The sequence below is a fragment of the Typha angustifolia genome, chromosome 12 (genome assembly GCF_048772165.1).
Source record: "Typha angustifolia cultivar Huaian chromosome 12, ASM4877216v1, whole genome shotgun sequence".
Classification (NCBI taxonomy): Eukaryota; Viridiplantae; Streptophyta; class Magnoliopsida; order Poales; family Typhaceae; genus Typha; species Typha angustifolia.
The window spans coordinates 1322642-1336424 of record NC_133250.1 but is presented as its reverse complement, the minus strand read 5'-3'; the positions used below and the strand labels follow the sequence as shown (position 1 = coordinate 1336424).

The 13783-nt window shown below is 34.9% G+C and overlaps 2 protein-coding genes across 2 annotated transcripts; one reads left to right on the top strand and one right to left on the bottom strand.

Moving 5' to 3' along the window:
• Positions 1 to 2818: 2818 nt before the first annotated feature.
• On the top strand, positions 2819 to 5178 carry LOC140772063 (two-component response regulator ORR3-like). The gene is made up of 5 exons (XM_073113949.1): positions 2819 to 3095; positions 3688 to 3767; positions 3952 to 4029; positions 4159 to 4229; positions 4620 to 5178. Exons 1-5 carry the CDS (start codon positions 2939 to 2941, stop codon positions 4816 to 4818), a joined length of 585 nt encoding a protein of 194 aa, XP_072970050.1. The 5' UTR covers positions 2819 to 2938; the 3' UTR covers positions 4819 to 5178.
• Positions 5179 to 5899: 721 nt separating this feature from the next.
• LOC140772213 (NADPH-dependent pterin aldehyde reductase) lies at positions 5900 to 13705 on the bottom strand. Its single transcript, XM_073114162.1, has 5 exons — positions 13366 to 13705; positions 13202 to 13271; positions 8090 to 8283; positions 7819 to 7991; positions 5900 to 6313 (listed from the first exon to the last, which is right to left on the bottom strand). The coding sequence occupies exons 1-5, from the start codon at positions 13588 to 13590 to the stop codon at positions 6244 to 6246; spliced, it is 732 nt and encodes a 243-aa protein (XP_072970263.1). The 5' UTR covers positions 13591 to 13705; the 3' UTR covers positions 5900 to 6243.
• Between the last annotated feature and the right edge of the window lie 78 nt (positions 13706 to 13783).

Sequence of the window (13783 nt, the reverse complement as noted above, 5' to 3'; positions counted from 1 at the left end):
GAGAAATTTATCAAAAACACTTTACTAAATGAATATTTATTATTCAACGCATCCATTTTACCTAAATTTCATTGAACATAGTTTTCTTAACCGCCAGTTACCATATAAATGAGTTTAAAGTAAATATAGATACAAATAACCTTTAATGATCTTAGATAACCTTGAATAAATAGAGAGTTAGATTTTAAAGTCGAATTATTAGGTATTTTACTTTTTAATATTTTCGAGAGTAGTGGAATATTTCTATTATGTTAGTTGTTCTTAGGGTAAAATTAACTTATGGTGTTTTTAAGTATGATAATAAAAGTAAAAAATAATTTATTTTTGAAAGAAAAATTAAAATACACATTTGTGAAATATTTACCCGATAGAGATAATGATACTATCACAGTGGCGAGTTAACTTAATAAAGGCACTATAGTCATTATACACATATAATTAATTTAGCTTATATATGCTGTAACTATCAGTTAATTAAATGAACTAACAGTTGGATGTTATTAAGATAATTAAAGAAAAAATATAATCAAATGATAAATATCTATACGATAGCAATATTAATGATAATAAAAAAAATTGTAGGATAAATCTTTTTTAAATAGAAATTTCCCTAAATATTAGAAACAAAATCAAGAATCATGCATCACATACTAAGAAGCTTGTTTAATGTTTCAATCTAATTTGATGACAGAAGGAGGGATATATTGATTTAATGTGATCAACTCAATTAAGCAAGTTACACCCAAAAAAAGGGGGGGGGGGGGGGGGGGGGGGGAAATGTTACTCTTTATGTTACAATTGTTCTTTTCACTGGCAACTAGTACTAAGTAGAGTGGGGCCAATTAAATCCAATTGGGAGATTCACCTACTCAGTGAGCAAATTTTGTTTCACTTTTGGGTGTTACTTTAACTTTTAATTCATATTAAATAGGTGTTGTCATGCTACTGATCCTTTTGTTGCTCATCTGAAGGAAAAGCTTGACAAGCAGATGACTCTTTTATTTGTAAAGTTACTCTAAGGTGGGTCTATTGATCTTTTGTTGCTAATCTAATAATATTTAAGGGAATTAAGAAGAAAAGATAAGCTAAAAGTGGGGATTTACTAAGGAATGAAGGGTAGTGCTTATTTATATTTTGATTAGGGAAAAATATTTAAAAAGAAAGTGTAGTTATATTGCTCGTGGATCGATAAAAAATAATATAATAGATAATATGAAATATAAATTAAATCAGGCTAGAGTAAACTTGAACTTAAAATATCTAGAAAATTAGGCTCTTATAACATAATTAGATAACCGATTGACCTAAATTAGTTCGATTAGTAGGTAATATTTATCTATCATCTCATATGAGAAGTGCGTGAGAAAATAATTATCTAAACGGAAGCCGAAGATTTCTGAATTCTATAAAATCACTATATTTAAACTATGATTATACTAACCCTGGCCCATTAATTTATTGTCTTAAGCTAGAAATGAAACACATGATGGAATTCCAAGATCAATTAATGGCAGAGAGTAGACATATTTAAGGAGATATCTGGATGTAGTACTCCTTATTGTCCCATTGTGTGAATTTTGTTAGGTGCGAATTTTATGCTAAATTAATTTCAACTACAGTTCAGTTGAGTTCCTCTCTAATTGCTCTTTTAACACAAGCTAGGGTTTCACCCACCACTAATTAAGAGGGAAAGTTTTATCTTTTTGCAAAAGAAATAGTTATATATATATATATATATACCTAACCCGACCGCTACTTTTTTCTTATAATTCTCATTTAATACTATATGTTAATTTAAATGGTACCAGCAAAAAAATATTTCATTATAATATATAAAATAATTTGTAAATATCTAAACTATCATGTCTTCTTCAGAGGAGAGGCAAAGAGGAAAAAAATAATGGTGAGTGTATTTTAGTAATTTGGTCGATATCAGTTGGTCAAAATAACATTAGGATGTTAAACGAGAATTATAGAGAAAAAAAAAATGAGGAATTGAATTATAAAATCATCAGCAGAGTATAAATTATAAAATAAGTAAAATTTATGGTGTGATTTGTAAAATACTCTATATATAGTAAGATGAATTCCATTCTTACAAATATTCACTTTAATTTTTATATTTTATTTTGAAAATTGTAATTTAATGGTATTTAGTATATAAAATCGAGTGAATATATATATATATATATATATTATTATTATAATTAACGGGTAAAAGGCTAGGCGCGGAAAGAAATCTACAAATAATCTACGAACGAAGATGTGTCGTCATTCGTGGCTGACGTGTCGCGTCGGGAATAAAGAAGCCTCCCACGTGGCGTCGTCCAATGGCCAGATCACGCGTCGTTGGTGCCGCACAACTAATACCGGAAACAAACATCAGGCCACGGGGGCCCCACGTGTGGTCCACGCGAGATCTCGAGGATCTCGGCCCAATTGAAACCCCCGTCTGCGCCGCGGGGCCCACGCTGACGTCAGCTCTCCAACGACGTACCGCCGGTCGAGATGGGCGGTCCCGATTCGATCCTGGGGTCGTACGTTGTGCCGTCTACTATACTACTTCTACCACCACTACTTCTACTACTACTACTACTACCAGCGGTTGGGTGGGGGTCAAACCAAACTCGAATCCCGTGGGTGGTGAGTGTTGGATTCTCTCTCCCGACAACCAAATCTAGTGCAAAGTATTCCGTTCCCTCACGATCCTCTCTCCTCCTGGATGGGTCCCACAGCACGCTTAGGGCCCCACAAAGTCTCTCTCTCTCTCTCTCTCTCTTCTATCTATCTATCTATGTATCTATCTATCTTCCCTCTTCTGGGCTGGCTGAGTAAAGCTAGTGTTGTTTGTGATGGGTTGTGCTTAGGAGAGCTTAGCTTATTAATAAGGCTTCTTGGGGGAGTTGGGGAGGAGAGGGGAATTGGATATAAAGAGAGAATGGAGGAGAGGAAGGAAGTGGAGGAAGAAGGTGGAGGTGGAGGTGGAGGTGGAGAGGAGGAGATGGAGTTGAGAGTGTTGGTGGTGGATGACTCACCAGTGGATAGGAGGATAGTGGAAGGGTTGCTCAAGAGGAGTGGTGAGGGAATTTTTGAAGGTGAGAGATGATTTCTATGCTTGTGTATTTCTCAGCTCATGTTGGAAAGCTTTTCTTTTCTTCTTTTGATCCAATTATTTGGATTGCTTCCTTTTTTCTTCTTCTTTCTTTGTATTGATTGAATTGTTATCTAGTTTTGTTGTCTGTTTACTGTTTTACTACTGGATTGTTTCTGATATCTGAATTAGAGCATATACTTGCCAATAATCTTCATGATCATCTCTTAGATTTTGGTAATTGAAGAACAGAGTATGTGGGTTTCTGATATCATTCTCTATACCTTTCCTAGTGATATGCACTTCTATTGTTAGGACTCAACCAAGCTTTGTGCAACTCATCATGCATCATAATGATCCATTCATAGTTGTATTCTTCTAGATATATATATATATTTTTCAAATATTTTGCAGTAGATCAGTTTTATGTTAATTACCCTTCTCTTCTGGGTTTGATGCCAGACTAAGCTTGCCTTCAGCAATATGCTAACTATTTAGAGAGTATTTAATCTTCCTCTATTATCCTGATTCCTCCTTCATAGAGAAATTATGTTGGCCTCCAGAGTTGAGAATCTGAATAGCTTATTTTCGTTCAGTTATTTCTGTGGATAGTGGAAAGAAGGCAATGGAAGTTCTTGGGCTAAATGAAGGCAAGGCTGAATCTCCCACTGCTAATGTAAGTCTGCCTTTTGTTATCAAATAATGTTTGCTGCTTACTTGAATTACCATAGTTTTGTATCATTTGGTTGTGAAATAGACTACAACTTGGAAAATAGACAGTCAAGAGAGTCATTCCAAAAGTACTTAGTCATAGAAAACAAACGATGTATCGCGAAATAATTTGATACTAATGCTCGCAGGAGCGGAAGATCGACATCATTCTTACTGACTACTGCATGCCAGAAATGACTGGCTATGACCTTCTCAAGGCTGTCAAGGTAGATCAATTTTCTTGATCTAATAACCATCTTCCTTTTTTGTACTTTCAATTCGCCAGATCAAGTTCGAACCTACTTCTGTTGATCCTCATTTCAAGGGAATTTTTTCTTTTTGATGTATGATTTCAGGAGCAGAGCTTCCCAAAGCCCATCCCTGTAGTCATAATGTCTTCAGAGAATGAGCCACAGAGAATCAGCAGGTATCAGATTTGTTTACAGAATTCTGCATCTCTTTCTTCTTTCTTTTCTTTGTTCCTTGCTATAGTTAGTCGAGACGAAGATGTGTCAATACACTGTCTTTTAATGAGTTAGAATTTGTTCATCAACAACTACATAAAATTGTATAAGGTCTGCTGTCCATGAACCTGTTACACAAAATGGTTGTCTTAGTCTGAATGCATAGTTCCTTCTTTTTGGACTCTCCCAAATAGAAAGTCCCTACTTCCATTCTCTTTTGAGAATAAAGACACATCTAAGTAAATATTTTGATATGGCTATAAACTCGATATGACCTAAAATCGCTTTTCGCCAAATTTGTATCATAGCAGTGTTCTCTTTAACTGATATACGATAAGTTACTTCTCTAACAGATGCCAAGCTGTTGGAGCTGAGGAGTTCATCCTAAAGCCTCTTCAAACGAAAGATGTGCTGAGGTTGAAAAATTATGCTCGAGCGACGGCATTGACACCCAAAACAGGCACCAAGAGGAAGATGCCGTTGGACCTTCTAGCTGAGACTAATGGTTCAGAGACAAGATCGCGCCTCAGCGCTGGAGTTGCAGTGGCGTGATGATGATGATGATGATGATGATGATGATAAAGCAATCTAATTTTATCACAATTTACAAAATGAATTAGCTTTATGACATAATAGGTTTCTCATAATGCTATTAGAATCTTTTGCCTACTTGTGAAGTGTTATTGTTCTCCACAACCCCACCCCCACCCCCACCCTTCAATGCTGAGAGGCCCCAGGTGTTGAACTCTTGTAATCTTCTATTTTGCAAGTTTTCAGTTTGGTGATGCATGCATGCTGTACTAAGCTTCACTTCTTCTCTCCCAGTGACACACATCTTCAACCTTTGTACTTGTTTTTTAATAAACCTCATATTTCTAGTGAATTTTTGGTATGACCTCTTCAATTCCTTCATGTTATTGTTGGAGAATTTTTGTGGATGATAGAAAGAAATTCTTAGTTGGGATTTGTTCTCATTTGCCCAAGATCTAGACATATTTGTTGAAGCACATACGCAACCTTTTTAGAGATGGAAAATCCAGTACATGGACAATCAAAATTATCCTTTGAGAAAGGTGCTTAAAAATATCTTTTCCCAAAAATGTGGGCACAACTAAAGCACAACCCAATTATTTTTTTTAGAGGAAAAAAAAAAACCTATTCAAATTTTTTTAATAAAAAAGGCTGCAAAAAGTTAGGGTCAAATTACAACAACTCAAAAAGGAATCAGATGATACCTTCTTCCCAACCTTATAAGCTCATGCAAACAAGAAAACAGACACAAAAAAGAAAAAGAAAAGCAAAAGCAAACTTATAATCTACAGCATTATCGAGCATATATTCCTAAGAGCTAAGATCAATATTTGAAGCAGGTTAGGATAAGAATCAAGAATGTCTCGAGGTGTTTCAAATACATTTGGTTGAGAAGGAAAGAAAACAAAAGCTCTTCTAACAAAATATAATTAGTCTTGAAAGTAGTAATCATAATGATAAATAATAATGATGATGATGATGATAGTAATAATAATAATAATCCAGTCAGCTTCTCTGTTACTATTTAGGCTCGTGAAACTTAGTGAAATATACCGATGAGATAATCTCATCGTCAAGATAATTTCTGCTCAAATAATTTAAGCATCACAACAACAGAAATTTGCATAATATCTGGACACCAATCAAAAGCCCCTTCAAAGATCTGCGAGATATTCAACTCTCTCAACAATTTCACACAGCAGAATGGAGACAGAAAGATGACAGTAAGCTTAATCACCATGGCTTTCATAGCTTGCTCCTATTAGTAGCATTAATATTATTTACATCCCTTCCTACATCTCTATTGGACTAGCAATGTTATTCCAGCAAATTATCATATCCCCATATAAAAGTGAATTTGAAGTATCTGAAAGATTCCCTTCAAAGAAACTGAAACTACCAAAGTAGCACATGAGATGGTCACAAGTTTTGCAACCCTTGCTGACATCAGACAGTGAGTGAAGCACCATTGTCTTCTACTGTGAGGCTAAGAATCATTGTAGCCGCTTTAGGAGCCCTGCCAAATAGGAAAATGTACATCTATCATTTGCTTTTAATCTGGATTGGAAAGCCTAATAAGCTATTAACAGAATCTTGGTTAAATTTTAGTTTGTCTACATGATGCAATTGACTTGGACACTTCATGAGAAAGAAAGAAAGTACTTTTTCAAAAAGAAGTAAAGTTTAAGCAAGTATTGCATAAAAAGTTGGTAAATTGTTTAACATGGAAGTGTCTCCAGTGTGAGATCCAATCAACCCTCAAGCTAGAGGATTATTTTATAAGATGACCATACTTTAGAAGTCCATATGCTGGGCAAGTTGAAAAACAGCATGTTAACATGGGTGAGTACAGCTTCCTTTTAAATAAAATAGAATGATAGATTATTGCATATGACACGAGAGATTGTACTGATAATTGTGTTAAAATAATTGATGTTTGGAAATCTCAAATGGAAACCACATAGGCACTAGTAAGGATGAGAAATACATTCAAGTGTTTGTCAAGTGAGGGAAAAACTAAAAAGTAGTTAAGGTGATAAGAAAAGACATGATGACACTTTGTTTGACAGAGTACATGGGCAAAAAAAAGAGTTCAACATAGGAAAAGTACATAGCAGACACCAGAGGTTGAAACTAAACGCATATTTGGTTAAGATAAATTTATGATTTATGAAAAGACCGGATATAGCTCTATTTTTAATCTATTATTATTGGCCATCAAACTAGTAGAAGACATAACTTCACTTACAAGCCAAAGAATAAAATACTAGCAACTAGAACTGACTGGTGACTTGAGATCCTTGCGTAACATAGATCACTTGGTTTCTGATTGATGTATTGAACACTTCTTGAACTGCAATTTCTTAAAGAATAAAGTGTGATTTCTGGACAGCAGGATGGCAAGGAGCATGCAAATGGAAATGGTCTAAGTTAAAAACTGAGGCTGGTATTTACAATGGTGATGATAAGGTAAAAGTTTAACCAAAAAGGACGAGGAGAAACATGGAGAACAAGGAAATGATACCAGAGATGCAAGTCATCAACTACATATCATCATGCCTTGAAAATAAGGAAACCCAAAGAACTAATCCTGATTAGAAGAGAAATGTTAAACAAGAAAGAGCAACAATTCACTAAAGTAGGACAATAAGTTCATGTAACAACTTATGCACTAAGAATTGAGAACAAGTACGAGCGCAAATGGGTGCTATCAGTAGGTTTAGCACTAAGTAGATCAAAAAGACCTACATATCTTGATGCTTGGACTTGTACCAAATCTCCATCCCATGACAAAGGTAGCAATCTTGGTTCTATGTTTAGCTTATCTAATTTTTTCTAGAGTTCCAAGGAAGAGGCAAAGTGTTTCCAGATTGATCCTCTTCAGGAACTAAATGGCCAACAGAGTAACAACATCATGACTGAGGAAATTGTACAATCGTCACACAGTAAGCTTCAAGAAATAGTGAAGGAAGAAAAAATGAACAATTATATATATATATATATATGAAGATAAAACCATACCATGCTTCAGTTGTTTGATATAAGGCAGCAGAACTCCCAAAGCAAGAGGTCAGCATGTCAGTATTTACAACACCTGGACTAAGAGCAATAATAGCCAGCCCAGAAGGCAATTCCTTCGCCACAGACCGTGTCAAGCCCTCGATCGCCCATTTGGACGCACAATAAGGAGCCACCTGAACCAGTACATATAAATTCTAAACATATGGAGGGACGCACACAGAGCTAAACAAAGATGATTGGTAACAAAATTCCACTGGGAGTGCCACATTACCGCTGCAGCAGCAGATCTTCCCCAACCAGAAGACATGTTTACTATAATTCCATGCTTCTTTTCTATCATAAGTGGCATGAAGTGGCGGAGTATATTTGCAGTTCCCTTAATATTAGTATCGATTACCATATCAAATTCTTCGGCTGGAACATCCCATATCTTGTTATTTCTGTTTATGGTTCCCGCGTTGTTCACTGCAAATTACACCTAATTTCCTTTAGCATAAAGTAATATTTGTTGGCGGTACCAATCTTATTTCAAAAGTCACAAAAACTCCGATCCAATAAATATATGAAATTAAATAAACTTACAGATTACAAAATGTAAAATTATGTATAGTTCAATCTTGTATTGGACACTATTTCTTTAAGATCAATTTGTTCTCCATTAATTGCTTATCAAACAGTAGAATTCGGTCTATCAAAATACAATCGTCTTACACTTGAAAGGAAGCTGCTATCCGAATGCCTATTTATATGATTAAACAAGCACAATGAAGGATACAAATTGACAATTAGATTTAGTTACAAATGGATGAACATTATCGTATTTGAACTGATTAATAATTTTAATATGAAGGGATGCACCATTTCAGGTTCAACCAATAACTAATCGAAATGGTTCATATGATTAAACAAGCACGACGAAGAATGCAAATTGATGGTTAAAATTGGCCACGAATTAATGAACTATTTCAGCTCTGAACCAATTAATAATTTTAATGTGAAGGGACGCACCATTTTGGGTTTAACCAATAACTAACTGATTAATTGTTTTAATATGAAAGGACACACTACTTCGAGTTCAACAACCGGACTCGATTTGAACCAGACTAGATCCGAACATAGATCAGGCAAAAAATAATTCTGGACTTGACCTAGCGCGCGAACCAAATCGAGCCAAGCTGAGCGACGTGCATATGTGATACTAGATTCGAACCTGTATCAGGCAAAAATAATTTTGGACTTGACTAACGTGCGCGAACCGAATTGAGCGAGCTGAGCGGCACGTGTATGTGAATTGATTTGCATAGATTCTTTTACTCACAAAATAGGTATCCTTTTTCGGGCCCAAAGCCCATGAGAAACTTAGCACTTATATATCATACTAATATTTCTCAAATATCTAATATAATATTAAACTTTTCACTTTATTTTTCATTGCCATAGTACCCACTTTAAAACTAATTTTCATTCAAATTCCTTCATAGATTTGAATAAGTAAATATATGATATTAAAGTACTCTTTAAGCTCTTTTAATTCCATCATTAGTCCATCATGAAAAATATGTGGACCCTACTAAAAAATGAGCTCAAAATTAATAAAATAGTTATGTCAAATACATGATATTCCAATAATGCCTCGTATGAATGAATTGGCAGTAAATGCACATGAAATGTAAACTTGATTAAGCGTACAATAAAAAGTTATTACATCAGGATAGGTAACTTTTGTTTTTGAACCTTCCATAGTAAAATATTATCAGATTTATTCACTAACAAATAAATATGATGTCTTGAATTGTTTAGTTTTTGTATAAACCAAGATAATAATACTCACATAGCTTCTATTCAACATAGTTGGTTCTATATGTTGTATCCAAGTTTATCACGTCATCATAAGAAAAGGTATAGAAAAAAATACTTTCGTAATTTTAGAGAATGTCTCCACAACTCGATTGTCTCTTTCAACCTAGATCTTGAGATCTCTAGTCAACTAGGTTGGATTGTTGTTATGTCATTACTTTAGATAATAGGCTTTAAACTCATTCCCTTCAATGAACAATACACTTGATATTTTATTAAGCCCTTTGTTAACTGATCCGCAATGTTACTCTTTGATTTCACATAATTAATGGATATTATATCATTTGAGATCAATTATCGCACAATAATATGTTATAACTTATCATTATATATTTGACTCTATGCCCTTCCTATAACTGATTGGCTATCGCAACATATGCAAATTGTTGACACAGATTTTGGCCACATAGGAATATGTTTTAAAAAATTTCGAAGCCACTCAAGTTCTTCTCCAACCTTATCTAAAGCTATAAATTCAGATTTCATAGTAGATTTGACTATACATATTTATTTAGAAGATTTTTATGATACAAATGTACCCTTAAGTGTAAAGGCATACACTCGTGTTTTTTGTATCTTTTGTATCAAAAATCCAGATTGCATCATTATACTTTTAAGTACTACTAGCTATCTTGAGTAGTGCAATTCATAGTTAGTAATTTATCTCAAATATCTTAGTACCCTAACTATCACTTTCCAGTATTTTTTGTGGGATGAAGATTCATATCTACAAGTATTCTGGCTAGATTATTATTATTTTTATCAAATTTATTGAACAATGTCTCAATATAATGTGATTGAAATATAACATATTCTTTAGTTGTTTTAGACTTTTAGTGATCTTTACACCAAGAATCACATCTGCACTATAAAATATGGACACTACAAATAGCATGCCATGTTCGTGTTCGACACTCATCGGACACTTGTTGGACACGTGCCGGACACTTCTATTCTATAACGTATCCGATATTTAAGAAATTATAAAATAAATCGAACACTCCTTGGACACTCTTAAGATACTTTTATCATATGCTATAAAAGTTTATTATAGAAATTATCTATTGCAGGTATTTCTTGCGTATACTATAGAAATATAATGCAACAATCACAAGTTAGTGCATCTAAGAAAATTAATATTAATGCAAATTACAGTAAAATTATAGATTCAGCTATGCCATCCATTGTAGTTAGTAGTTGTTTATTCTCATAATATTGAATTGTATTGACATATATATATTTTTGACTTTGTGGTGTTGTGCACAAATTTTTTTGCACCGTCATCTTCCGTCTTATACTTCTTATCTAAGGATTCTCATAATTTCGTAGACATTTTTACTGAACTGTATATATTGTACAACGAGTTATCCAATTCATTAAGGATATAGTTTCGGCAAAAAAAGTTAGCATGCTTCCACGCATTTACTAGAGTAAATACTTATCTATTTGTTTTTTTCATTTCGAAGTTCAGACATATCTTCATGTAAGAATTTATTCAAGGTAGTTAGATAAAATATTTTTGTTGCTATCTTTTGAAATCTGCACCACAAAACTTCTCAAGCTTTTTTCTATAAACTATAGTCACTGAAAGAGCAATGATAAAGGTAACAATGCTTTTTACTGTTTCAACCATCTAAAATTCTGACCACAGAAAAAGAACAGTGACAAGAATCAGATTAATAGTCAAGAATCGGTTTTAAGATTGTTGGCGATAACAATCTGATTCTAAAAGTCACAAAAATTTGATCAAATATAAATATATTATATTAAATAAACTTACACATTATAAAATGTAAAATTCTATATAGTCAAGTCTAGTATCAAAACGCTATTTTTTAAGACCAATTCGCACTCGAAATGAAGCTGCTATTTGAATATCTTATTAAATCTGAACTGTATAATACCTTCTCTTTCAAATGCAGACAAAAGACTCAAACTAGATCAGAATAAGTTCATGTTAATAAATACAGACTGGTGGCCTATTTATAGGATTAAACAAGTACGATGAAGGGATGCAAACGGATGGTCAAATCTGATCACAAATAGATATACTATTTCCGGTCTGAACCAATTAATAATTTTAATATGAAGGGATACACCATTACGAGTTCAACTAATCGAACCCAACCCAAACTAGACAAGAACCGAACTTGTATCAAGCAAAGAAAAATTTTAGACTTGACCCACTCATATGAACAAAACTGAGCCAAGCCGGGCTGCACGGTGTGCATGAATGTAATACCAAATTCGAACCTATATCAAGCAAAAAATAATTTTGGACTCAACCCATACACGCAAACCAAGCCGAGTTGGACGAGGTAGGGCGCGTGTGTATGAATTGATTTGCATAGATTCTTTTACCTAGAAAATAGGTGCTATTTTTGAGATCCAAAGCCCATAAGAAGCTTAACACTTATATATAAACATGATCATCGGGCGGGCTGGGCCAGGTTCACCAGGCTTTTCGGGCCAATCCGGCTTAAGTATTTGTTCACAACCCGACCCACCAATCACTCGGGCCGGGTCGGGTTCGGACTGGGTTAGAATAGTCTAGCTCATTACCACCCGTCGGCCCATGAGAGATTGGGTCAGTCAGGCTAGGCTGGCCCGACCCACCAATCATTCGGCACAACCGATATTTTAGCTATTTTTAGAATTTTTTTTACTATTAACTTATTTTAAAAAAAATATTTATGTTCCTCCATTAAAAGATAATAATAATAATAAATTAAAAAAATTTAAACGTGTGCTTAAAAAAAATGTTAAACGATACAGTACCAAAATTTCCATTACTGTAGCAGAACGGGCGGGTCTGGTTGTAGGCCAAACGGGCGGGCTTCCAGGCCGAGTCGAGCAAGCAAAAGGCTAGCCCTTGCCGCCCGTGGGTAGTTCGGGCTTGAGCCAAGCCGGGCCTAAACCGGGTCCGGGCCGGGTTAGGCTAGGCAAGGGCGGGCTGGGTCATTTGATCAAATCTACTTATATATTATACTAATATTTCTTAAATATACAATATAGTACTAAACTTTTTTCTCTTTATTTTCTATTATCATAATACCCACTTTTAAAACCAATTCTCATTCACTCATCTTCATGGATTTGAATAAATAAATATATAATATTAAAGTATTACTTGAGCTCTTTTAATTCCATCTTAATCCATCATTAATAATGTGCAGACCCCACTAAAAAATGAGCTCAAAATTAATAAAATATTCATGTCAAATACATGATATTTCCAATAATATTTTGCAGCCAAAATAAAATACTAAACACATTTCGTCAATTAACATAAAAAAAGAAGTAGCACGTGATGATACTCATTCTATAAATTAGCTTGCTAGAAGCAAGCAGCAAAAGCTAAGCATTATGCATCAAAACCTAATCAAGTATTTAGTCAGAGCAGCAGGGCAGCTATTTAAAACCCTAACGAAGCATTACATCAAACAAATGGGGAGCATCATTTCTTGTCGAACTTCAACATTAAAATCACAGATCAATCAGAAACGACAGAGAGATTTAAAGAAACCTATGATATCGGGAATCCGCTTCGCCTCCACTACAACCTTCGCCAAGTCCCGGACGCTGCTATCCGACCTCTGCAACACAACCGACCTCGGGAGCGTTACCGATAAACTAACACACCAAGCGAAAAACGCAAACAAATGTAGATGCAAAAAGAAAGAGACCGACCACATCGACGGTTGTGAGGAGGTGGCGAGAGGAAGAGGAGGGATCGAGAGCGGAGATCTCTTGTTGAAGGGACTGGATCTTCTCCTGGGATCGAGCGCAGCCGATTACGAAGTACCCTCTTCGAGCCAGCTCTAGGGTTAGCGCGTGCCCAAGGCCACGGCTTACTCCGGTGATCATCACCGTCCTCTGGGCTCCCACCGCAGCTCCCTTCGTGCCCACCGTCATCTCTCTCCCTACTCTCTCCTCTCTCCCACCGCCTTAGCGCTCGAGGAGAGCTCTCTTATTAGGAAGGATTTGAATGGGTTTTAGGAATATTTACACTGAGGCCTTCTAATTTTCCCCATTTCCACGTGAACTCCCTCCCTGACTATATAAATTAAACCTCTAAAACATTATTATTTTTTATATTAGTTATCCA

Coding starts and splice junctions, on each gene's coding strand:
- LOC140772063 (XM_073113949.1), top strand. CDS start 2,939: ATGGAGGAGAGGAAGGAAGTGGAGGAAGAAGGTGGAGGTGGAGGTGGA. Junction 3,768..3,951: donor CTGAATCTCCCACTGCTAAT/GTAAGTCTGCCT, acceptor TAATGCTCGCAG/GAGCGGAAGATCGACATCAT. Junction 4,030..4,158: donor ACCTTCTCAAGGCTGTCAAG/GTAGATCAATTT, acceptor GTATGATTTCAG/GAGCAGAGCTTCCCAAAGCC.
- LOC140772213 (XM_073114162.1), bottom strand. CDS start 13,590: ATGACGGTGGGCACGAAGGGAGCTGCGGTGGGAGCCCAGAGGACGGTG. Junction 13,272..13,365: donor TCCTCACAACCGTCGATGTG/GTCGGTCTCTTT, acceptor GTTGTGTTGCAG/AGGTCGGATAGCAGCGTCCG. Junction 8,284..13,201: donor GCGGATTCCCGATATCATAG/GTTTCTTTAAAT, acceptor TGTAATTTGCAG/TGAACAACGCGGGAACCATA.